This window comes from Delphinus delphis, chromosome 10 (genome assembly GCF_949987515.2).
Source record: "Delphinus delphis chromosome 10, mDelDel1.2, whole genome shotgun sequence".
Lineage (NCBI taxonomy): Eukaryota > Metazoa > Chordata > Mammalia > Artiodactyla > Delphinidae > Delphinus > Delphinus delphis.
In genome coordinates, this window is record NC_082692.2 from 61,117,079 (window position 1) to 61,142,776 (window position 25,698).

The 25,698-nt window shown below is 43.0% G+C and overlaps 1 protein-coding gene across 1 annotated transcript in view; it reads left to right on the forward strand.

Annotated features, from left to right (window-relative positions):
* Positions 1-13,398, forward strand: part of SCN11A (sodium voltage-gated channel alpha subunit 11) — a 130,669-nt gene extending 117,271 nt beyond the window's left edge. Inside the window, exons 28-30 of the mRNA XM_060022322.1 lie at positions 4,387-4,487; positions 8,442-8,712; positions 11,648-13,398. Coding sequence (XP_059878305.1) covers positions 4,387-4,487; positions 8,442-8,712; positions 11,648-12,675 — 1,400 coding nt within the window. The 3' untranslated portion in view covers positions 12,676-13,398. The remainder of the gene's footprint in view (positions 1-4,386; positions 4,488-8,441; positions 8,713-11,647) is intronic.
* The last annotated feature ends 12,300 nt before the right edge of the window (positions 13,399-25,698 follow it).

Consider the following 25,698-nt stretch of genomic DNA (forward strand, 5'->3'; position numbering starts at 1 on the left):
TTCCTTGAGTTATCTGTTTACTGTCTTTGTCTCTTCTTAAAATTGACATTATCATCTTTTTCTTATGTTTTTATGTAGTAACTCCAATTTGTGACTTGCTTCTTACATTTTTGTAATGACAGTTTTAACTTACAGACATTTAGCATATTTATGAAGTCAAACTCTCAATCTTGTCCTTTTTGGCTTCTTTTCTTGCATTTATATACTGAAGGCATTTCTCAGTCCTAAAATCAGGTAACTAAATATTCACCTTTGGTTTTCCTAATTGTTTTGTGGCTCACTTTTATTTTTCTGTTGAACTTTTTTAATTCATCCACAATGTATCCTGATACTGTTGAGCTTTCTTTGTGTCTGCTGGGAGAATCATTCACGGTCCCAGGCAACTCTATGGCTGCTGTTATTCAGGAGTGTACTATGTGGTGTCCCCTCTGTAATATGCACCTACAATTTGAATGTCAGGCCTTGTGATTTTAGATTTAAGTTTACATTTGAAATCACTGTTTTGATCAGTCCATAGCATTTTTGTTCTGTTTTGTTTTACTTTTTATTACAGAAAATTTCAAACATGCACAAGAGTATGGTAGAGTGAAACTAAAATATCCATCACCCGGCACAACATTTATTGATTTAAGAACATCCTTATGCCATCTATGCCCTTACCCAGTCCTTCCACTGGATTTTTTATAGAGCAAATCACAGATATCATATTATTTCATTCACTGATATTTCAGAACATATCTCTTTTTAAATATAACTACAATTCCATTATCAAATCTAAAAAGTTTAATATGAGCTCTTTAAACTCGTCAAAAACCCAGTCAGTGTTCAAATTTCCTCCAGTCTTTTATTTTCTCAAAATCTGTGTTCATTCTTTCATTGATTGACTGACTGATATTAAAGTTTGTTTCTTTTCAAATTAGGATTCAAATAAGGTCCTCCCATTGGATGAGTTCCTTGCTCTCTGGAATGACAATATGTTCTAGGCCTTGTTTGTACCCTTCCTGCCCAAGATCTGGAATCAGCCATTTCTCTATGTTGTGCTGGGAGGTGGTGTTCCAAGACAGTCTGGAATGCTTATTGTGATTATTCTGAGACTTTTTCAGTGGACAGAGCTACTTCAAATTTAGGACTACAAGGAAATATATATGTGGAAATATGAATACTCATCATTCAAATTCATGACTACAAGGTTTTCACTTAACCAGTACATCTATATCTCCTCTTTTTCACACTGAGAAAGCTGGTTCTCATGGGTATAAAAGATGATACCTTAAAATTTTCCATAACTACTCATTTTATTTATCTCACAACACACACATAGGACAGTCTCATAATAATAGTATTAATACTATCATGATGCATAAGATTATTGAAGACACTTGTGTCTGCCAGGCATCCTGAAAAAACCTGGGTAACTTCTAGGGCTGTTCTTTTTTTCAATTTTTTTTTTTTTTTTTACTGTGCAAAACACTCATAACATAAAATTTATCATCTTATCCATTTTTAGTGTACATTCAGTGGTATTAATTACATTCATAATGTTGTGCAACCATCATTACCATCCATCTTCATAACTCTTCATTTGTAAAACTGAAACTCTACATGCATTAAACAATAACTCCCCATGCTTGCCCCCAGCCCCTGGTGGCTACCATTCTACTTTCTGTCTCCGTGATTTTGACTATTCTCAGTATCTCATGTAAGTGGAATCGTATAGCGTTTGTCTTTTTGTGACTGGCTTACTTCATTTAGCATAATATCCTTAAGGTTCATGCATGTTGTAACATATTGCAGAATTTCCTTCCTATTTAAGGCTATGTATATACCATGTTTTGCTCTTTCATCCTTCTTTTGATGAACAATTGGGTTGCTTCCACATTTTAGCTATTGTGAATAAAGCTCTTATGAACATAGGTGTGCAAACATCTCTTTGGGACCCTGCTTTTGATTCTTTTAGGTCTATACCTAGAAGTGGAATTGCTGGATCATATGGTAATATGTACAGTATACAAAGGTTCTAATTTCTCTACATCCTCACCAGTACTTGTTTCTGTTTTTTCGATAGTAGCCATTCTAATGGATGTGAGGTGGTATCTCATTTTGGTTTTGATTTGCGTTTCCCTAATGATTAGTGACACTGAACATTTTTTTCATGTGCTGACTGGCCATTCATATATCTTCTTTAGAGAAATGTCTGTTCAAGCCCTTGTTTTTGAATCAGGTTGTTTGTTTTTCTGTTGTTATATTTTTGGTGTCCTCTATATATTCTGGATATTAATTTTTTATCAGATACATGATTTGCAAATATTTTCCCCATTGTGTGGGTTGCCTTTTTACTTCATTGATAGTGTCCTGGACGCACAAAATTTTTAAGTTATTATGAAGTCCAATTTATCTATTTTTCCTTTTGCCTTTGTGTCATATCCAAGAGATCACTGCCAAATCCAGTGTTGTGAAGCTTTTGTTCTATGTTTTCTTCTGAGAGTTTTATTGTTCTAGATCTTACGTTTATGTCTCTTGATCCATTTTGAGTTAATTTTTTTTTTTTTTGCGGTACGCGGGCCTCTCACTGTTGTGGCCTCTCCCGTTGCGGAGCACAGGCTCCGGATGCGCAGGCTCAGCGGCCATGGCTCACGGGCCCAGCCACTCCGCGGCACGTGGGATCTTCCCGGACCGGGGCACGAACCCGTGTCCCCTGCATCGGCAGGCGGACTCTCAACCACTGCGCCACCAGGGAAGCCCGAGTTAATTTTTTTATATGATGTTAGGCACTGATTCAGCTGCATTCTTTTGCATGTTGATATCCAGTTTTCCTAGCACCATTTGTTGAAAAGACTGTCCTAGGGCTGTATATTTTTGGTCCATACTGGTGGTGTAAATTCAAACCACACACCCTCATCAAGGCAGGCTTGGATGCACAAATTATCAGGGAAGACTGGGTTTTTACCCATAGTACAGACTGAGACAGTGTTCTGGTTGTCTTCCATTGCCAACAGACAGGTTTGGTTGGTTTTCTTCTTCACCCTTTAATGGCAGCACTTGGAGAGCTCCAGATTCACACAGGGTCCTTGGCCTAACCCCACTGCCTTCTCCCCATGACCCCCTTGTAGTTATTAAATCCCAAGATTCTTGTTTTTACAGAGATTAGCAAATGCCGTTAGGCCAGCCATGGCTTCAGGACTAATTTACTACTCTTTCTTTTTGATCTCTCTTGATTTTCAGACGATGGAGATGTACCTTACTTTTGTGCAAGTTCAGCTATTTCTTTTTTTTTTTTAACATCTTTAGTGGAGTATAATTGCTTTACCTTGTTGTTAGCTTCTGCTGTATAACAAAGTGAATCAGCTGTACGTATACATCTATACCCATATCCCCTCCCTCTTGCGTCTCCCTCGCACCCTCCCTATCCCACCCCTCTAGGTGGTCACAAAGCACCTGATCTCCCTGTGCTATGTGGCTGTTTCCCACTAGCTATCTGTTTTACATTTGGTAGTGTATATTTGTCAATGCCACTCTCTCACTTCGTCCCAGCTTACCCTTCCCCCTCCCCGTGTCCTCAAGTCCATTCTATTTGTCTGCGTCTTTATTCCTGTCCTGGCCCTCAGTTCTTCAGAACTGTTTTTTTTTTTTTTTAGATTCCATATATGTATGTGTTAGCATACGGTATTTGTTTTTCTCTTTCTGACTTACTTCACTCTGTATGACAGACTCTAGGTCCATCCACCTCACTACACATAACTGAATTTCGTTTCTTTTTATGTCAGCTATGTCTTTTAAAGGAATTCTGTTCCATTTTATCCCACATTTCTAGATGTTTTACGACTCCCCCAACCCCAATTTCCAGAAATGAAAATCTTACTTCATTTTTCTATTCTTTCTTCCTTCCCCAGAAGTAAAAACATTTAAAGCTCTCTAATTTTTTTTTCTTTTTCTGAGAATGGCTCTGGACAGATTTTTTTGAAATTTTACTAGTAGTGATATATGCATTCACATATTTAGGAGAATTTTATTTGTCACTTTGTAGGATTTTTTGTTTAAATTTTTGTTACTAATTTCTATTTTTGTTTCATTGTGGTTTGATTTATACAACTTGAAATATATTCGGTTTTTGTAAAGATTCTGTGGTGGTTTGCAAAGAATTTGTAATCTTTGTTTATATTATAAAAAGAGAAATGTAACTGATAAAAGTAACATTTTTCCCTTCTTCCTTAATTTAAACCCTATTTCCTTTCAGCCCTCCCCCAGAGTCTCTTTCTGCTTCCCATTGGAATTTTAGGAATTGTTGATAGAAATGTAATATAACTTTAAAACTATTTCTGAAAATTCAGAACTTGTTTCCAAAAACCCATTAATGATAATTAGCTCTCATCTTCTCCATATACTTAGGTGGCCAAGACATCTTTCTGACAGAAGAACAGAAGAAATACTATAATGCAATGAAAAAATTAGGATCCAAAAAACCTCAAAGGCCCATCCCAAGGCCTCTGGTGAGAGCAGTTGATTGATTCTAAACACATAGATGCATTAAGTGGTTATGAGGAACTCATATCTGTAGTGGCATTCTCCTTTAATTTTTAAATTTATAGACTTTACCTAAGAAGTCAGTATGAACCCAGGTACACTGATGTATGGCTCAAGTCCTTCGGAAGATTAGACATTCAAATTCAATAGTAAGAGCTTGGGCAACAACTTTAATTTACCTTTTAGTGAGCACACAATAGCTGCTTAGTATATACTCATTGCAATGATGTGAATTTAGCAGTTAGTTTTAATTTACTCTTGGCCAATTGAAAATGTATTTATAATATCTTTTACCAACTTTTTCTGGTATGAAGTTGAGGTCATGCATACTCACTTCCACTTCACAAGTATTTATGATAAACTTTCTATGTCAGGAACGAGCACACTTTTTCTGTAAAAGGTCAGACAGTAAATATTTTAAGCTTTGCAGGCCATGTGGTCTCTGCTGCTACTACTCAGCTTTGATGTTGTAGCACAAAAGCAGCCGTCGGTGATATAGAACAAATGTGCTTGGCTGTGTTCCAGTATAACTTGATTTATAAACACCAACATTTGAATTTCATATAATTTTCGTGTGTCAAAATTTTATTCTTCTGTGTTTTTCTCCCAAAAGTCATCCTGAGTAAAACCCATTCTGACCTCACGGGCTACACTAAAACAAGTGATGGGCCATATTTGGCCTGTGGGCCATATTTTGCTGAATCCTGCCTTACAAGATACTAACAGGACTGCTCTGTGCTTACAGTCTAATTGAGGAGCTGGAATTTGAGAGCATTAGATTATAAAGTAATACAACAGGCACAGTTGGTAACTCTGACAAGTGCGTTTGAAGGCTTTCAAGACAGGGAGGCTCCGTGGGGCCGAAAAGTCTGGGAAAGCAGTATGGAAGAGGGGCTTGATATCTGATACATGTAGAGGATTTGGAGATTTTCATTCAAACATGAGACCACAAATTATCAAAGGTATGTTTAATTTCCTGCTATTCCCAGCAATCGAACAGAGTAAAGTGTGTTCTCAGTAGTTATTTGTTGAATAAAAGAGCATGTTTTCGGGCATACACAAAATCCATCCCACTAGCATTAAACATTTGTGTTGCACTAAAAATGTCTACAAATGTCAGGGCCAAGTGTTTAGAATTTATACAATGAAGAATTTTTACAAAAGGGTTAATGATAAAATTATCAATATACTTGGGAAATTTTCATCTGATGACAGTATGTGGAACTTCATTTTACCTAAGTCAGATCTAGCTTTTAAGTACCAAACTCACTTTCTAGTACTAATTTCACTTTGAAGTTCTTATTTGAACTTGAGCCAACAAAAAAGACAGACAATTTTTATTTATATGTGCACGCTATGCAACAACCGACTCAGTACCAGTTGGTCCCAGATTTGGAATTAACTAAAAGACTCTTGAGACACATATTTACCAGTTTACTTCATGAAGGATATGAAGCCAGCAGTGCAGCACACAGCCGAACAGAAGTTGCAGTGGCATGGATGCAGCTTCTAGGCCTCTCCACTGCACTGGACATGCTAGGATGCGAGAGATGAGCTTGAAGTGGGCATGGACAGCTTTAACGAAGGGAAGCTGCCACCTCCATTCCTTAACCATCTTTTATAACTTGTTTGTTACATGGCTTATCGGGGAGTAGGTGCTATCCCAAAGCCCTTCCTGCATGGCTCACCAATCGAGATTTCACAATGAGTGATTCCGACAGCCATGTACAACTCACCAGTTAATGCCGAACATTTATGTTAACCTCTGTATTCCAGAGAGCAGTTCTGCATGAGATAAACCCAAAAGCATATCCCCTGGTGTCCCTGAGTTTGAGCTAAGACTTCAAATCAGCTGTTAGCCCTTAACTCACAACTTTACCTCCCCACAGATTTTTTTTTAATCTCTAAAGTCTACATATTATCTTTTGGCCTTTGGAACAAAGGAATAGCAATTGCATAGAGGGGAAAATACAGCTGTTTTAACCTGAGGAGTGATGGATATTCTTTCTAGCAGTAAGAGCAAGAAATCTGGAATCATTTCTGATTCTACCTGAGGTACCGCCACAAGGTAGCTTCATTACTGGGGTTAAAAATTATCCTGAGATATAGGAGTCCCTGTACATCTTAAAATTACGTAGAATGTGTTTTGATCATCTACCACGTTTGGTAGCTTATACTTTTAATCTCCATTTTCTAAATATTAGGGTTGAACTGTAAGGCCAATGCTTACCGTTCCTTACATTTATTCTCAGCCTTCGTTCTGCTTCCCTGGAGAGCACCCTTAAAAGTATCTTTTCTCCAGGTCCTTTCTGACTTCCCGGATGCATTCTCACATAGGAAATGCATTTGACATTCAAGTTTCTTCTCCAGACTCCTTGATAAAAGCTTTAGGGCTCCTGGAGCAAAGTTTGAAAGACACAAACTTACAGGTAGTATCTTACCACTGCCGTCCCGACCCTCTTTCTTCTCATTGCCCTTGCTCTCCCTGAGTGATATCATTCATTCTCTTGGTTTTAGTTCATATCAGTACTGGTGCTGTTGTACTCCACATCTGCATTACAGCTCTCTGCCTGAGCTCCAGACCAATACCTCTACCTGCCCATGTCCCTTGGATGCCCCACTGGCACCTCAAACTCCATGTGCTCAGGACACATTCATCATCTTCCCCCAGAACTCCTCATCCCCTGTTCTCTGGTTGTTTGAATGCTCCACCAAGCAGAAATTATAGCCTCAGCCTTAACTTTCCCATAACCTACTCCATTCAAACATTCTCTGACTCCTGCTGCTTCTACTTCCATATTAGTTCTTAAACCTAAATGCTCATGTCTTTCTCCACTGTTACCACCACAGACCAACATCATCTCTTGCCTGGATTACCTTAACAGATGCCAGGGGTTATAAAGATGAATTCTTAGGGGGTCTATGAGGTTTCTAAATAGAATACTATATGTATACTTTGATTAGATGATATGTAATATGAAATAATCTAATATATACATATAATGTAAAACAACCAGTGTATAGCCAAGTATGCCGTACAATATCAGTGTCTGAGTTTGTGTTTAAGAAAAGTTTCCACTTAAGTAAAGAAAAAAGTGGTGCGTTATAGATGTTAAATTAAAGAAAATAGTGGAATAATTGAGTCATTTCACTGCACATGGTAGATTAGACATGCAAACTTGAGTTAGAACCTGTACCAGAGCAATCAGCACATTTTTACTTTGGAGCAGGCCATCCATGTACAAACCAATATGCAAGTTTACCATCAGTAATAACGTGAAATAATCAGTTTTTCTGTTTCCATTTTTAGTAATCGTTGGATCAGAATCCTATTTATCTAACCTTATCTTTAAGTGAACAAGAATTAGAAAATTGGCATTCAAGAATTGCTTGAATACAGAGTTTTGGTTAAGTATAAGGTCTGATTATTCTGAACTGACAAATGGAGGCTTGGAGATGTTAATTCTCTTTTGTCCAACATAATTATGTGAGCAAGTATTCTCTGCATTAGAATTATTGAAGTCAAAATACAGAAGCAGGTGAAATACAGAGACCGAACTTCATTTTTTATGATTAAATCCAACATGAGCTATTTTATTTCAGCAAAAACAAATCATCCACCACATCAAAGTTATGTTGTTACTAAAAATTTAATTAATTTACTTATTTGGTTTCAAAATGGAATTAAAGCTATAAGCCTACAACTTAAAATCAGTTATCTAATTAAATTTAATGAAATTAAATGAAAAAATATCTATAGAAGAATTTCTTGCCCTTTAAAAAAGGTCTGTGCATTTTCCAAGAAACTGCTTTAATTGTAAGAGAGGACAAATGCTGCTGTATGTGCCTTTTAATGTATATGATTTCATTCCTACAACTCAAAATGATCTATGATTCCTTTTTTTTTTTTTTTTCCTCAGAACAAATGCCAGGGTCTTGTTTTTGACCTAGTTACACACCAGGTCTTTGACATCATCATCATCATCCTCATTTTCCTCAACATGGTTAGCATGATGGCTGAATCATATGGCCAGTCCAGAGCCATGGAACTCTTCCTTGAGCGTCTCAACCTGGCCTTTGTGGCCGTCTTTACAACTGAGTGTCTCATCAAAATCTTTGCTTTGAGGCAATACTACTTCACCAGTGGCTGGAATTTATTTGATTGTGTGATCGTGGTCATTTCTATTGTTAGTAAGTAAAATTGGCAGCCAGAGGGGCTTTAATCTAAGAGCCAGAAGTAAACTTATAAATCTTATCATTTGGAATTATGTCCAGAGCATCCACAAAGCAGAAAATTAAGCTTAATGTGATTTCTGAAAAAATACACAGATGAACTAATGCCATTCTCTTTGGGGAGTTGCTAGGAGATACAGAGTAATTTCCATTCCCTTCACTATCTACACAATTGAAATAGAGTTAAATAATTATGTGGATAATTTATTCAACGGAGGTAGACAAAATTAAGATGACTTAAAAGTTTTTGTGGGGCTACCTGCTTTATCCAGGGAGTTGAGTCAAAGTTCTACCTTTCTTGTGCAACTAAAGAGCATTTCTTGTTTTAAGGATTTGGCATTTAGTTTCCATGTTTTTCCCTAGTTCAAAATCCATGTTGATGTCAGATCACAATTACTGTGCACCCGTGACATTGCCAGGCCTTCCCGTACCTCCTCCTTATACAGGGCCTCCATGGCCCAGCCTAGATGGGGCTTGCAAGAGTGTGTCATAAGGACAAGTAATGCTTTATCTGTATTCTGTATCTCATGTTAACTTAAAGCACAGTGGGAACTACACTTGTCTCAACTGCTCGGATCCCATTCACCAACCAGTCTCACTCTATAATCAGCATATTTTTCTTAACCACAGGCAGAAATTAACTATAAGATTTATGGAAGAAGAATAGGGAAAAAAGAGGGTTATTGTCATACACCTTTTTATAAAACATACACACACACACACACACATCAACTTTGAAATTAAATTCTTCATGACTAAGCTATAAGATTTCACTCTGGGTTTTTGAAGTCTGCTTTTAACTAAACTGATAATTTGACTTTTTATAATTGTGTAAAACTGCCCAGGGGCTCTTCTCATAGTTCAAAGAGCAATGAAGACAATGAAAAGTGATTTCACAAGTGGAAGTTTTTGTGCTATCTCAGAAAGGATGCATTAAACAGATATGCTGGATCAAAATATTTTGGTTCCTATCACCACAGCAGCAATGCAGATGTTTCAGAGACCAAGAAAATGAATGGTACAGTTCATAGTCTGTTCTGGTTTCTAAGCCATAAAGTTTATGTAGATAAGGTTTAGTAATAGATCTTTCCACATGGTTACGGTTACATAGACTGTTAATCATTATTAGTCAATTCCAAGCATTATTAGTCATTTCCTGGTGAAATCGACAGCAGCAGCAAAGTTAGAAAATGATGACGGGGTGAGTCTGGGGCAGCCCTGTGAGCACTTAAAGGGCTCTTCCTCCAATATGCAGAGAGCAGCTCATTCATTTCACTCTTTACTGACCTTCTTGCAGGCAGTGCCAGGCACTGTAGAGTTCATGGAAATATCTCTGACTTCTGTCCTATGAACAACTGCTAAGCGATTGCAGCTACACTGCATAGCACTGTATAGCATCTTGTTCCAATGGATGAGAAGGTCCACACATTGAGCCAAGTCCTACTCACCAATGTGGGCAGTATTTTCTATGTTTTTGCCAGTTGATCTGCCATCCAATCCTTAGCCTCTACATTTTCTCACGCTCTCCCCTGAGCTTTTAGAGAAATACAAAATGAGTGTGAGTCGAAGTTATTCTCTCTATGGAGTTTACAATCCAATTGAGGTATTAAGACCTACCACCTTAAGGGATCAGAAAAAGAGAAATTGATTGAACCCCAAATCACATGGTACACAAAAGAACTGAGCTCAGAGGAAAGACAGATTACTCTGGGCTTGATTACTCAAAGAAATATTCATGGAGGAGGTGGGCCTTAAAGGAGGGACCTCCTCCAGTTGCTGCTGAATTGGTTTGTAGTCAATTCCACATCTCACCGGAGTTGCCTGCCCAATTAGCATATGAATTAAACTTCCTTGATACAATCAGGCAGTCAGTGAAGTATATCACCAACTAGTTCTCTTTAGTCATTAGGTGATGGCAGGTAGTGTTGGCCACCCATCACCCCTAATGACCTTAGAGGATCCCCAGAGCAAGAACCAGGCCATGTCTTATACAAGGCAAGCATGTTCCAGCCATTCTATAATATTTGGGCCAAAATGTGAGTTGTTTTAAATTCTTGTATCACTTGATTGCAGAGCAGGCAATGAGAAAACAGGGTGACATTTTAGGCCAAATATTTAGCAGTCTGCAGAAACCTTTGCTTGAGATGCTATTTCTGGTGTATCTACAACATCAGAGAAACTGTCTCCAATTTAGTCCCTTAAGCTTTTTGAATTAGGTCTTCCAGAAGAACTTGGAATGAGCATACTGACAGAGATGAAAGATCCATGGCAGCTTTAGCCCAAAAATGAACATCCCAACACCACCCTCTTTCTCCAGCCCTGTCCTCGCCTGTAGCAGGCTGTGTTCAAATTCCTCTATGATAAGAACCTGTTTGTTTAAGAAGTTTTGGGCTGGGATCGTACAACTTCCACTGTTAACTTAGGCTCAAGCTGACCTTCAGTAGCAGAAATTTCTCCTTGCATTCTAATCTAAATAACTCCATCCGTAGTTTTCCATTCTATATATACAATAAATATGGAAAACTTATATTTGTTACCCCATGAATAACTTTAAATGCCCAACATGGATAATGCACTTCAAGTGCATACGATAACTAATAAAATAACCTGTCATAAACAGCATTTTATTTCTTTTCCTTGGGGGTCTTCAGTATTTTAGATGTCCTATCCCATCTAAAGTCCCATCTAAAACTGTACGAACCTTGGAAATTATTCTCCAACTTAAGGCACAGATATATATTTTCCCTGACATAGGTAAAAAAATCTTAATTTTGTACATAAATTAAGAAGTAATGATAGAAAGTTGCTTCCGCTCAGATTCAAGGCAGCAGAGAGAAGCTATGTCAGTCAGTCTGCCTGCTGGAAATTGATTGACCCTTCTCCTTCTCTTAAGGTACAATTGTTTCTGCCTTGAAAACCCAGGCACACATTCCTTTCCCTCCAACATTCTTCAGAATTGTCCGCTTGGCTCGGATTGGCCGAATCCTGAGACTTGTTCAGGCAGCACGAGGAATCAGAACTCTCCTTTTCGCGCTAATGATGTCTCTTCCCTCTCTATTCAATATTGGCCTTCTACTCTTTCTGGTTATGTTTATTTATGCCATTTTTGGTATGAACTGTTTTTGCAAAGTGAAGGAAGAGTCTGGAATTGATGACATATTCAACTTCAAAACTTTCAAAGGCAGCATGCTCTGCCTCTTCCAGATAACCACGTCGGCAGGCTGGGATGCCCTCCTCAGCCCCATGTTGCAATCAAAAGACTCATGTAACCCCAAGTCAGAGAACTGTTACCTCTCTGCCATAGCCATAACCTACTTCGTCAGTTATATCATCATCTCCTTTCTCATCGTGGTCAACATGTATATTGCTGTGATTTTAGAAAACTTCAATATAGCCACTGAAGAAAGTGAGGACCCTTTGGGTGAAGACGACTTTGAAATATTCTACGAAGTCTGGGAAAAGTTTGACCCGGAAGCAACACAATTTATCAAATATTCTGCTCTTTCTGACTTTGCTGATGCCCTTCCTGAGCCTCTCCGTGTGGCAAAGCCAAATAAATACCAATTTTTAGTCATGGACTTGCCCATGGTGAGCGGAGATCGCCTTCATTGCCTGGATATCCTGTTCGCTTTCACTGCTAGGGTACTTGGTGAGTCCAGTGGCCTGGATAGCATGAAAGCAGTGATGGAGGAGAAGTTCATGGAAACCAACCCTTTCAAGAAGTTATATGAACCCATAGTCACCACCACCAAGAGGAAGGAAGAGGAAAGATGTGCTGCTGTAATTCAAAAGGCCTTTCGAAAGTACATGATGAAGACCAAGTGTACCTTGGAAGACAGGCCTCATTCACCCCTCCAGACACTCTGCAATGGAGACTTGTCCAGCTCTGGGGTGGCCGAGGGCAAGGTCCACTACGACTGAGCCCCTCACCTCCACCCCTACCTCACAGCCTCAGAGCCTTGCCTCCAGCCTCTGAGCTCCAAGGGGTCCACAGCTCAGTGTGCGAACAAGCAGTGGACTCACTGAATTAGCCATTCCATTTTTCTTTTTCTGGCTAAAAGAAATGGTGTTTCTGAGTTCACTTCAAATGGTTCTTATAGAGATACAAGATAAGGCTGCCCGACTATAACCACCGGTACTGTTTTAACCAGGAAAAAGACACTAGAATGGACTGTAGAGCAGGGGTCTCCAACCCCTGGGCTGCAGACCACACTACCGATCCGTGGCCTGTCAGAAACTGGGCCGCACAGCAAGAGGTGAGCAGAGGGTGAGCCAGCAAGATTTCATCTGCCGCTCCACATCACTCGCGTTCCGTCCGAACCACCCTTCCGCAACCCCGTCTGTGGAAATACTGTCTTCTGCAAAATTGGTCCCTGGTGCCAGAAAGGTTGGGGACCGCTGCTGTAGGGGACACTAATGTGAGGATTGAAGCACAGTTCAAATTATATCAAAAGAAACTAATAAGAAACAGAAAACATTAACATTTTAAATTGTGTTTTTCCAAATGTTCTTAAGTACAGTATCCAACACCTTTGTTTGATGTTTTCCCCAATAAAATATATGGCTTATCACACATAACTCTTCTGCATGCTAAGTGAAAATTCAAAACCTGCCAATAAATACTTATTGCAGATTTTTTTTTAACCAGCATTAAACTTTTGGGGTTTATTTCAAACCTAAAAGCATGGTCATGACTTGTCAGTTACCACCGTATCTTTCACCAGCTGCAATCTCTGTTATATATTTCCAGGGAAAAAATAAATAAATGAGACTTTCAGTTTGCATTTCATTCAGACACTACACTAAAAATCCTCTTGTTTGGTGGCTGTGTGAGTAGTGGTTTAAATGTGGTACTTTGCTTGGAATTAAAGGCGGGAGCCAGTGGTGTGCTGATAAGTGTATAACAGTTGCTCTTCAGGAAAAAAAAGCCATGATTTGTAGCATTTACTGATTTCTGTGGTGAATACTCCCATCATGACTGATTTCAAGCTACCAACATGTTTCTGAACGTAGAGTTGGGAAGAGACGTCCACAATCAGTTCTCGCGAGCTGCCCGGAGCTGGCTCAGCACACCACTGGCTGGAACCAGTAAGACAGTCTCACTTACCTCTGGTTAAAATATCTGCAATGCGCAACTTGGATGGAGAGAGCAACCCCTTAACAACACCTGGACCCCAGGGCAGGGGAGCCATAAGACATACTGGTTAGCCCGTGACCTCAGTCATTTGATGAGCCCTACATTCAGTTCTGGCTGAATGTCTGCATCAAACACAGCCCAGAGAACAACCAGGTCGATCAGAAGGGCCTGGCCCCAGGAGTAGCCCAGGACCTCCCTAAAAACTGGAGATGCCCAGAGGCCAAACAAGACATTAGCTGGACTGGGGACAAAGAACTACACTGTGATAATCTAGGCTTGGAGGAGAACCCTGCAGAAATAGTCCTGGAATCCTGTATCTCAGACAGACTGGAGGAGTTGATGTGTCTGTAAGCAGCCTGGAGTCTGAGGCCTGAGCCTCTGCCCTGCCCTTCACTGTCCAGTGGAGGTAAGGCCAATGCCAGATACTGTGGTGCACGGAGGGGGTGCTTATTTACAATGTGCACAAGATCTAACCATGACTCAATGTATTCGTGTCCAGGGCCTGAGTTTTGTAGGCAGCCTTGTGCTCTGGAGCGTTGGCAAAAAGTAGTAATATCATTATCTAATTATTATCAATATCTAATTTTTACTTAGCATTTGCTGTGTGTCAGGCACTGGCTAAGTGTTTGCCACGCATAATCTCATCTGTACCTCACAATAGCCCAGTGAGTGTGCTGTCACTCAGCAGGTGGAGCCTGAGCCTCTGTGCCATGCTGAGGCAGGGGAATGGCCAGAACAAGGGCACTTTTGAGACAGGACCACAGGGCTCCCATATAGGGCTGCAAGAGCCTTGTGGAAATCACCAGTTCTAAAGTCATGGCCAGTTCTGCTTGAGGCCCTGGGGATTACCTGTGTCTTCCCTAAAAGATGCCTCCGATTATGAACTCTGGGTGTTTTATGGATCCCTACCAAGTCTTCTGGAAAAGATGGCTGGCCCTGATTCTACTAGGGATATCCCCTGGCTGGAGGTAAGGGAGGGTCTGGAAGGACATGGTCTTGTCTATTCCAGATTACAATTTAGGGGCTTGAATATAATCTGTTCTGTGCAATAGCTTCTGCCCTTCTCACACACACCTGTCCACCCCCACATGGTCCCCTTTCGCCAGTGCTGGATTCCTGGAGCCAGCTTCTGGGGAGAGCACAGGATCCCTCCCTCTGGCTTCTGCAAGAGGCTGAGCCATGCTTCCTTCACTAGATGGCAGCAAATGCCCAACATGTTCTTTTCTGAAAGCTGCACAGCATCTCTCTGTATGAGCCTAGAGCTCAAAGAGCCAGAGGGCTAAAGGTGGAGAAGAGAGCCAAGGCAAGGAAGTGTTTAATTACCTTGGATGGGTGCTAGAGAACTCACACTCCCCAGAGACAGCTCTCACTGTGCAAGGAGCCAGGATACTCCCGAGAGGCAGAGATGTTGGTCTGAGCTCTGTCCTCCTGGGGCCGTGCTGAATGTCAACCGTAGACAGCCCTACAGGCACATGAAGCCAGTCCCCTGTGTTCTGAGCCTTCTTTTATCCAGGCAAATCAGCCCCTGCTCAATTCAGTCAATAGACAAGTTCCGGGGGGCCAATGCAATACCACCTTGTGCAAACTGCTTCTAACCAATGGCTCTTGACCTCAAGAGTATATATGCTAATTGGGAGGAGAATTAGACAGGTGTTTGTGTGATGACAATACAATGCAAAATAACAAGTGCATGAACCAGGACACAGCTCTGCTCTCAAAGTGTGAGTGGAGACAGGCTCACAGGAAGGCTTCACAAGAGAGAGGGGGGCATCTGAGATGAGCTGGGTAATGTGTGGGATTGTGACGGATGGAGGTGGTTCAGGAGGGTGTTTGAAGGGGAGGAGACAGTATAGGCAGCACCCTGGAGTGTAAGGAGTGTAAACAGTGGAAGGAAGCACGAGCTCCTCAATTGGCTGGGCTCAGAGTATAGACAGTGGAGCAGCAGCAGCTGAATCTAGAAATGGACAGTTTTGTGGAGAGCCTCGAATGCCAGAGCGAAGGGTGCTAACATATTTAGGTAATAAGGAGGCATTGACAGTGTTTGAGCAGGGGAGGAAATTAACTGGACAGAGTATTCAGGTGGAATGGAGGAGAAAGAGATCAGAATGCGGATCCTGGTGCGGAAGAGGCACTGAGTGAGGACGAAGGCAGGGGGCAATGCGGTGTGACTCAGATACCTGTGCCAAATGCCTGTCCATGGGGGAGGTGTCTAGGGAGGAACCTTAAGATTTTGGGCCAGGGTGACAATGTAAATGGCAGCACAAGTGACCAAATTAATGAGCCTAGGAGGGATAAGGTTTTTTTCATTTATTTTTGTTTTCATGAAGGAAGAATAAAATCTAAAAATCAACTCGGTTTTGAACATTTTGAAGGTTTAAGATGCCAGGTCCAAGTGACAATGTTCAGCCAGGCCTGGAACTTGAGGACATGGCCTGGACAAGAGTCCTCAGCACAAGGGTGACATTTGAAACCCCGGGAGCAGACTAAATCGTGGAGGGGTGAGCATACCAGAGGACTCACCATGGGGGCCATGCTCTCAGAGAATAAAGGTGAGGAGACGGTTCAGAGAAGGGTGTGGGGAGGTAGGTGAAGGTAACACCACGACACACATCGTGGGCACAGAGCAGGCTTCACAAGAAAGTCATAGCCAACAAGATGAGATACATGATCCCACCTTTTCATCCCTTCCACCAAGAAGCATTCAAGAAGCCAGGGCAGAGCGTGGTGGTGTTCCAGGAAGGGATCCCTACCCTTTCATGGAGCAAGCGTGAGAGCTTGCCTTGTAAATAATCCAGACTCCGGAGCCAGCTGTTCAGGAGAGCTCTCTTGGAATGTCAGCTACTAGCACCCAGTGTCCTTAGAGAGGCTGCAATCCTGTACAGCTCCTCCTGCTCAAGGAGAGGGAGCCACTGGTCCCAGATGGTTGTTGCCTGACAACCCAGATGGAACCTCCAGGGTCATTCAGTGGGCAATCCTGTCCCTCACTGCCTAGGAGTCATCAAAGAGGCAGTGAGAAGACAAGTGCAATAAAAAAACATTTATTGAGCATTTATTCTGGACTTAGTAGCCACTTTCCAGTATTACCTTGTTTAATCTTCACAACAGCTCTAGTAGGGATAAACTATTTTGAATCTTCATTATTCTGATGAGAAAACTGAGGCATGTAGAGTGAATAAGAAGCTTGTTCAAGGCGACGTAACCAATAAGTGGCCCTGACAGAATTCAAACCCAAGCAGTCTGGCTCCAGTGCTTAAGCTATATCACCACTGTAGCACACAGAAACGGTGTGATTGAAGTTGAAGGGAAGGTACAGAGTATTTCTCGTTATGACCGCGGATCTTTTACTATCCATTTCTTCTCCTCTGGAGACAATGCATGTCTTAAAAGTTCTTACATTGTGGAAACATCCTCTACGTGGGAGGTGCTATGCTTCCTCTCTAAATTTAACAGCCTCAATTCTATGTACTCTGTTCTCTAATACTTTGATGTAGTTTCAATCCTTTTATCATTTTCTCCCTTCTTCTCTAGGCAAGCTCTGGTTAATCTATATCCTCTAGCATCTGGCACCCAGGGGGCAAGAGAGGGACTATCCCCTCCCTTTGGACAATATATCCCTATTAACGTAGACTTCAAGTGTGCTAGTCAGACAGCGGTGGTATCAAGAGGTGACAGTGAGGGTGCTGATTTAGTCTTCCTTAATCTCCATCAGTCCCCCAACCCAAGCCACGCTGAACGAGCATACAGTCTAACTAAAAGCATTGTATCCTCTGTGCCATTACAGCTTCAAGTCTCCTTACCTCCATCCCATACTCTAAGCTCTTTCTACATTTTAATATCACTTTTGGAGCCAAAACACAATGATGGCTTATACTCTTTTTCTTTTCCCCCCAGCTCTATTGAGGTGTAATTGACAAATGAAAATTGTATATATTTAAGGTGTACAGCATGATGGTTTGAAATACGTATACACTGTGAAATGATTCCCACGGTCAAGTTAATTCTCACATCAATCACCTCACATAGTTACCCTTTTTTTCCTTTTGGTATACTGAGAAAACTTAAGATCTACTCTCTTAGCAAATTTCTAGTATGCAATACAATATCATTAACTACAGTCACTCTAGTGTGTGTTAGACTCCACAGAACTTATTCATCTTATAACTGAAAGGTTGTACCCCTTGACCAACATTTCCCTAATTTTCCCTCCCCACCCACTACCCCCAGCTCCTGGTAACCACTGTTATACTCTCTGGTTCTATGAGTTTGACTTTTTTAGATTCCACATATAAGTGAGATCATGCAGCATTTATCTTTCTGTGTCTGGCTTATTTCACTTAGCATAATGTCCTCCAGGTTCATTCAAGTTATTGCAAATGGCAGGATTTCCTTCTTTTTCATGGCTAAATGATATTCTATTGTATGTATATACAGGACATTTTCTTTATTCATCCATTTATGGACATTTAGGTTGTTTCCTTGCTTTGGCAATTGTGAATAATGCTGCAGTGAACACTGGAGTGAAGACATCTCCTCGAGACTGTGATTTCATTTCCTTTGGATATATATTGAGTAGAGGGTTTGCTGGATCACATGGTTGTCTGTTTTGAATTTTTTGAGGAACCTCCATATAGTTTTCCATATTAGCTGTACCATTTTACCTTCCCACCAACAGTGTACAAATGTTCTCTTTGCTCCATACCCTCAGCAACACTTGTTATGTCTTGTCTTTTTTACAATAGTCATTCAAATAGGTGTGAGGTGATATCTCATTTTGGTTTTGATTTGCATTTCCCTGATGATTAGTGATGTTGAGCACCTTTTCAGGTACCTGTTGGTCATACATATGTCTTCTTTGGAAAAATGTCTACTCAGGTCCTTTGTCCATTTTTTAATTGGGTTGTTTGTGTTTTTGATATTAAGTTGTATGAGTTCTTTACGTATTTTGGATATTATCACCTTATCTGATACATGGTTTGCAAATATTTTCTTCCATTCTGTAGGTTGCCTTTTCCTTTAGAAAGAAGAAAATGTAAACTAAACTATAGTGACAGAAAGTAAATCAATGGTAATCTGGGGATAGGGGAAGGGTTGGTAAAAAGGGCAGATAAACGGGCATGAAGAAACTTTGGGGGATGGTGGATTTGTTTACTATCTTGATCGTGGTGGTTTTCATTTGTAAAACCATCAAGTTTTACAAGTGAAAAATATATGTCTAGGGACTTCCCTGGTGGTCCAGTGGTTAAGACTCCACGCTTCCAATGCAGGGGGCACGGGTTCAATCCCTGGTTGGGGAACTAAGATCCTGCATGCCGTGTGGTATGGCCAAATACATATATATATATATATATATATATATATATATATGCCAAAATTTATCAAATTATACTCTTCAAATATGTGCAGTTTGTGGTATGTCAATTATACTTCAATAAGCCTGTTTAAAAAAAAAGCCCTTGAGTTTTTTGAATCTAAATGGAAGTCTCAATATGCCTCTGGAGCTCTTATTTTAGCACTAAATCTGAAGGGAGAGGCTGCTGGGGAGACACATCAAACAAAGGTGATATCTTGCCTGGATGTGTAGAGTGGCTTCCTCAATATTTGGAAAGAAACCTTGGGATAAGAATTGGGATAACTCCTTCATTACGGAAAGACAAAGCTCAAAAGATTTCAAGACATCATCTTGTATAGCTCCTCATTATACAGATAAGAAAACTGATGCCCAGAGATTGGTTGTGATTTATACCAGGTCCATGATTGATAGTAGGGCAGGTTTAAGGACAAAAAGATGAGTGGACATGGCCAGGGGTTGGGGGGCTGCTCCCTACGAGCAGGGACTAAGTCCTCTGTCCCTTCTCCCCACCCCCGCAGTAGTTACTCATTGCATAGTCGTGACTGCTTAAGGGCCGTCACGCATTTGAGTGGGTGGTCTTAGCTCCCGTTCCCCACCCCCGAGAATTAGTGAGAACCAGGTGGCCACTGAACACTCAGTATCCTGACCTGCAGTCTCTCCCAGGGCCTCACCCTTCTTCTGCCTCCCAGGGGAGGGCTCCATCCTGCAGCCTGGAAGATGGGCTTTTCTGCACCCCAGACGCTGCCCCAAGAGGCAGGAAATGCCAGGCACTTTCCTTCTCCCTACAGACCTTGTGAGCTCATTCTGGTAAAAGTTTAATGCCTAAAGTCAATTACACTTAAGAATGCTCTGCTGAGCCCCACAGCTCAGTGGCTCTTTTCTCAGAGCCACTGGGGCCTCTAGCTGCCTTCCTGCTCCCTTGATGAGATGCTGAGAAAACTTCCCTGCCCTTCCTCACAGTGCAGCGGGGGCCTGAGCTCTGCTTTGCCACCAACTTGCTGTGTGACCTTGAGCAATGCCCATGCCCTCTCTGGGCCTCACTTTGACACTAACAAAAAGGAAGCTGAGAGGGCATGCTCAACTTGCTCACCCTTGCAGCCCCTCATCTCTGGGTGAGAAGAGCAAGAACAAGAGGACACATCCAAGATTGGAGGCCTGAAGGGGAATGGTCAGGAGCAGAAATGCCCAAAATACCCTGAATGGGCTCTGAAGTGCAGCCTGCAGCCCCAGCCAAGTCTTGAGGTGACTGTGGCCCCTATGAACAGCTTGGTGACAACCTCATGAGAGTCAGAAGCACCCAGCTAAGGCACCCCCAGATTCTCATCCTGGAGAAACTATGTGAAATCATAAATGTATATTAAGTTGCAAACTGTTGGGGTAATTTGTAACACAGCAATGGGTAACTAAAGCAACTGCATCCACAGTCTGTAAATAGTCCTTCATTCAAGTTTCCTGAACCACCTGAGGAGGATTCTGCTTTCTGACTAGTACAAGGGCTCAAGGCAGCAGCTACTCCACAACTGGCATGGAAAATATTCAATATCTGATGGCTTTTCTCCCCAAGAACAAAAAAATAACATGGGACTTCTATTTGCTCTAGGACTTGGCTGCTGTGGCTGTACTGATGTGCTCCATATGAATATCTTCTGACCCATTCATCAGATCTGGGCTTCTGGGGCAGAGCTGCTGTCCTTAGTGAGGGCCTTAGACAGGGAGAGCCTATGGATTGAGGAGGGAATAGGGCCAGGGGAGCGGAGGAGGGCGGTGGGCGGGAAGGGAGAGAAAGGAAGTGAAAGGCAGACAGATAGGGAGCTCAGAGGCAGAATAGAAGATTCAGGTCTGAGTTAGTCCACAAGAACCCAGGAAGACATCTTCCCGGTCTCCACCGGCTCATCAAATGGGATCAAGATGAGAGCCAGAGAGAGTCCAATACAGGTAAGAGTCCCTGGACTGGCAATTCTGTGTGGTTAATTTAGCATTTCTAGGTGAGTTTTCTTCAAGGCGCTAAATCCTGACAGTGTTGGACTCTCAGCCTCACCGTGATGTCTGTCTCTGCAAGCCAGCATGGGCCCCTCAGAGAGCTCCGGCCTAGAGAAGACAGCGTCCCCTCCGTGGGCGGGGCACTTTCCTCCCTGCAGTGAGCCGGCAGCCTCATATTACTGCGCGGGGGTGGGGGTGGGCCCCCGGGTGCCGCCGCCCCCCCCCCCCCGGGTGCCGCCGCCCCCCCCCCCCCCCGGGGCCCCCGCTTTGTACAGCTGAGCAGCGTCGGGGCGCCCTCTGTGAGTCATTTCCTGTTATTCTCCTCAGAGAAGTCCTGCCATTCTTTAAAGCAAGATTTGACATTTTTACAGGACTAACTTCTGGGGCCTTTTTGTCAAGAAAAGAAGCAGGGATACTTTCTTTTATATTTACAAAGCCATTAATTGGCTTCTTTATAAAATTAGACTCCATTATAAGCTCAATCAGAGTGGGAGCACAGCTTTATTTAGTCCAAAACATCAAACAGTCTTAAAGGATTCTTTTAAATAACGAAGTGCTCAGGGGCAAGAAGACTAGTGAGGTAGGCTCCGCCGCCTTCTCCAGCTGAAAGCCGGCAGCATTGACTCCGTGATGCATCTGCTGTTCACCTGTGCATCTCAGGTGTGCCCACCTCTGCCCTGGAGAGGGAGAAGGGCAGGAAGGAGGGGTGGTCCAGAGCCATCACCGGAGCGCTGCCTGCAGCTGCGCTTCTGGCTCCAGGGACCCATCCAGCTCCAGAGAAGTGCCTGATGAGGAACCCCCAAGTCTGATGCCGGCTCCAGACCTAGCCCAGGCACCCACAGTACCAGCCGCGTGGCTCGCCACCCTGTGTTCTGCCAGTCACTGAGCTTTCAAAGGGAGTTTATCTCCCCTCAGCCCAACCCAAGAAACTCCAGGAATCAGTGGTCTCCCATCATCTACATCACAGGCTGGGAACCTGGGACCAGTTGCCTAAATGACTTTGATTTCTCATTTCAGAGCACACAGAGCGTCTAGTGCAGGGTTTCTCAAACTTTAGCGTACAGATGCCTCACCTGGGGAGGTTGCCAAAATGCAGACTCTTCTTCAGTCACTCTGGGTTTGGGGGGACTGCTGAGTTTCTGCATTTCTTCCAGGGTAATGCTGATGCTGTTGATCAAGACCATACTTTGTTGAGCGAGGATCTGGTGCAAACCCTTCCTGTAAACGGTTGGGAAGACCGAGGCCACAGGGGGAGAGTGACTTTCCCAAGATACTTCATCAGGCTGGAGGAAGGGTCTCAGGTGAGCACACCTGTCTCCTGTCACCTGGCCTCCCTTGTGATTCAATCCCACGGCTCTAGAGGGAAGTGCATCTGAAACTTTAATGTACCTGAATCACCTGCGGCCTGGTTAAAATAAAGATTCAGTAAGGCAGCAGGGGGACTGAGAATTTTCATTTCTAGCAAGCTCCCAGGTATGCCAGTGCTGCTGGTTCTTAGTGGTGAGGCCATGGACATCATACTTTATGAGGTGCTGTTACATGCATTAGCTCCTCTGAGGCTCACAGCAGCCATGGGACATGGTCAAGCCAAAGGTATTTATTCTCCCCCAACATAGGTGCTTTCCTACCTGAGGCCAGCCCAGAGACGGGCTGTGCTATTGAGGCTGCTGCTAGAAAGAGTTTAAGAGCAGGGCCAGGCTCACCTCAGGCTTCTGATGGTCAAGCCACTTACAGCTTAGTCTCTATGAAAGTGTTCCCCAGGGCTATCCTTAACTACTGGGACTGAAGTAGCCAAGGCAAAGTAAAGTTGTGGCAGAGGTGGTGAGGGGCTTACCCAATATCCACTCTCCTCTTTCGTTAGTAAAAGAAATCTGATTTTATTAGAGGTGTCAAAGTGCCTACCTTAAAAAAAATACGGTTTTAGGGCTTCTCTGGTGGCGCAGTGGTTGAGAGTCTGCCTGCCGATGCAGGGGACACGTGTTCGTGCCCCGGTCCGGGAGGATCCCACATGCCGCGAAGCGGCTGGGCCCGTGGGCCGTGGCCACTGAACCTGTGCATCCGGAGCCCGTGCTTCACAGCGGGAGAGGCCACAGTGGTGAGAGGCCCGCATACCACAAAAAAAAAAAAAAAAAAAAAAAAAAAAAAAAAAAAAAAATACGGTTTTAAGTGCCCACCTTAAAAAAATACAGTTTTAATTCTACCTTGAACCTAGGAGTAGACTTGCTCTAAGTTCTGGCCAATGAGTTATTGGGACATTGCTGAATGAGGCTTCTAGATAAGCTCCTTAAAAGAGGGGGCTAAATCAGTTGATATATGCCTTTTTATCCTTTACCACCTCCTCCTCCTACCTGCCTGGAATACAGATGTAATGGTGGGGCTTCAATAGTCATATTGTGACCATGAGGCGAACTAAAGAATAGAAGCCACATCCTCAGGATGGCAGAGGAGAAAGATAGAAAGAGTGTGAGACCTGAGGGGATCATGGCTCTGCTGCACTAGCTCTGAACCACCTACTTCTGCACATCACATTACGTTAGAGAAAAAGAGATGCAGATTCTTTAAGCCAATCTTTAGCAAGTCTCTGTTTCAAGTGACTGTGGGGAATTTCTAACTGATACAATGGTTCTGTCATCAACTTTGAAGGGTGACACAAAATTTCCTATGTATTCCATTCCCAGAATGAAATAATAGAATTTAAATTGAATTTAAAATGACCAGAAATAGATAAATTTGAACCAGAGAGGGTGCCGCTGGGTCTGTGAGTGCAGTCTTCTCCCAGCCCTGTGCCATCCTTATTGCAAGGACTCTGCTGCTGTCTCTGGGCCAAAAACATGGCAGACAATGGCAGCTGCATGGGTCTCACATCCATGCTACCCAATAGTAGCGGGGTGACCTTGGACGCAGTCCTCAGTCTCTCTGAGCTTTAATCATTTTAAAAATGAAGACAATAATGACCATACCTATTTCATGAGGCAATTATGATCCTTAAGTGAGATATGGCTCAATTAGTATTAACATTGCTATGTGTTAAGTATTTATTGATGTATATTGTTAGATTTCGAAGGGATTTGATGGGGATACAAAGATGACAAAAGAGTAGTCCGCTTCCCCCAAGGAATCTCCAATCTCATTCCTTTAGTCTTCATTCCTTGACTCTTGTTGCCTGTCTTTGATTGTTAGGAAATCATTTGGATGCTGCCAGAGAAACAGCTCTGCATCCTGGGACCCAGCCCCACAAGCATCTGGATGGACATTCTCCTGAGAGTCCATTTCCCAGGGTCCCTAGGGACCCTGCTAGGTGAGTTCTGAATGGGTTTCTCTAGTGTTCTGGACAGTGCAGAGGTCTTTAAGAAACTGGTCACCTCAGTGTCTTGCCTGGCCTTTCCATTTTGTCTTAGAAAAGTTTGTCCCTAAGTCAGTTTCCTTGGCATTAGAATGAGAAAGATAAAACCACTAGTGACTCAGGGCTGCTGTGAGAACTCAAGGAGGCTTGTAGGTGAGAGATTGGGTGTGCTGCCCATCACCCAGGGACAGTCAGTGTCCGTCCTCCTTCTGGTGCGTCTGCCTGTGGGTCCTGGCCCCATGCAGCCCTCCTCTGCATCTCTCTGGCTGAGGGTCCACCTGCCAGGCCCCCCTGCAGCTGCCCAGAAGGTTGGTCATGGAGAAATGCAGTAGCCCTCATGGTGCTGGGCCTAGAGGAACAGGAAGAAGGGGGAGTCACATGAATAATTGCAGCAAACTGACACTTACCCAAGTAAATGGGTCACTCCCTGGCAAGGCAGTCAGGGCAGTGCTGCCTCTGATGTCTGACTGTCTGAGGCCCATCTGTGCCCACCCCAGCACTGCTCCCTAGAGAAATACCTGCATAAGGGAACCTTTCCTTCCCTCTTTTCCAAGAGCTGCCTCGTTCTGCTCCAATGCCTGGTTGGGGCTGTCCCAGCACCAGCCAGGTCAGGAAGAGCCCCCCAGGTACGGGAAGGACGGAGAGCATGGTTTGGGGGCCAGGACCAGCTTCCTTCCCGTGCTCTCTCTCCACCCTGGTTGTTTAGCCATGGCCAGAAGGACACATACACACACTTGCTTTTCCCAACCAGGGAGGCTCCCAGGTGATGGCTGAAGGGTTTTGGGGGTGAGTTCAGGGGACGACCCAGAACTTGCTTAGAACATTTCATCAGAGGAACCCGGGAGCCACTCTTGGTCCTCCTGGCCATCCCAGCCCCTCGGATGTCACTCGGCAGCTCCCTTCTCACTCGCAGCTCCACTACCTTTGTCCTCATTTTGTTCTGGGAATTAAGTGCAATAACCATGTAAGCCTCTTGGCATGTAATAAGCAGTGTCGGCTGGATCACTGTTAGTGTTGGTGCTATTCTCCCTGCTTTCACCGTCTGTCATGGCCTCAGCCTTCCTCCTTGGGTCAGAACAGCTCACTGGAGAAGTCAGTGCTGACCATGTCCCTGCCCAGGGCATGAAAGCACTC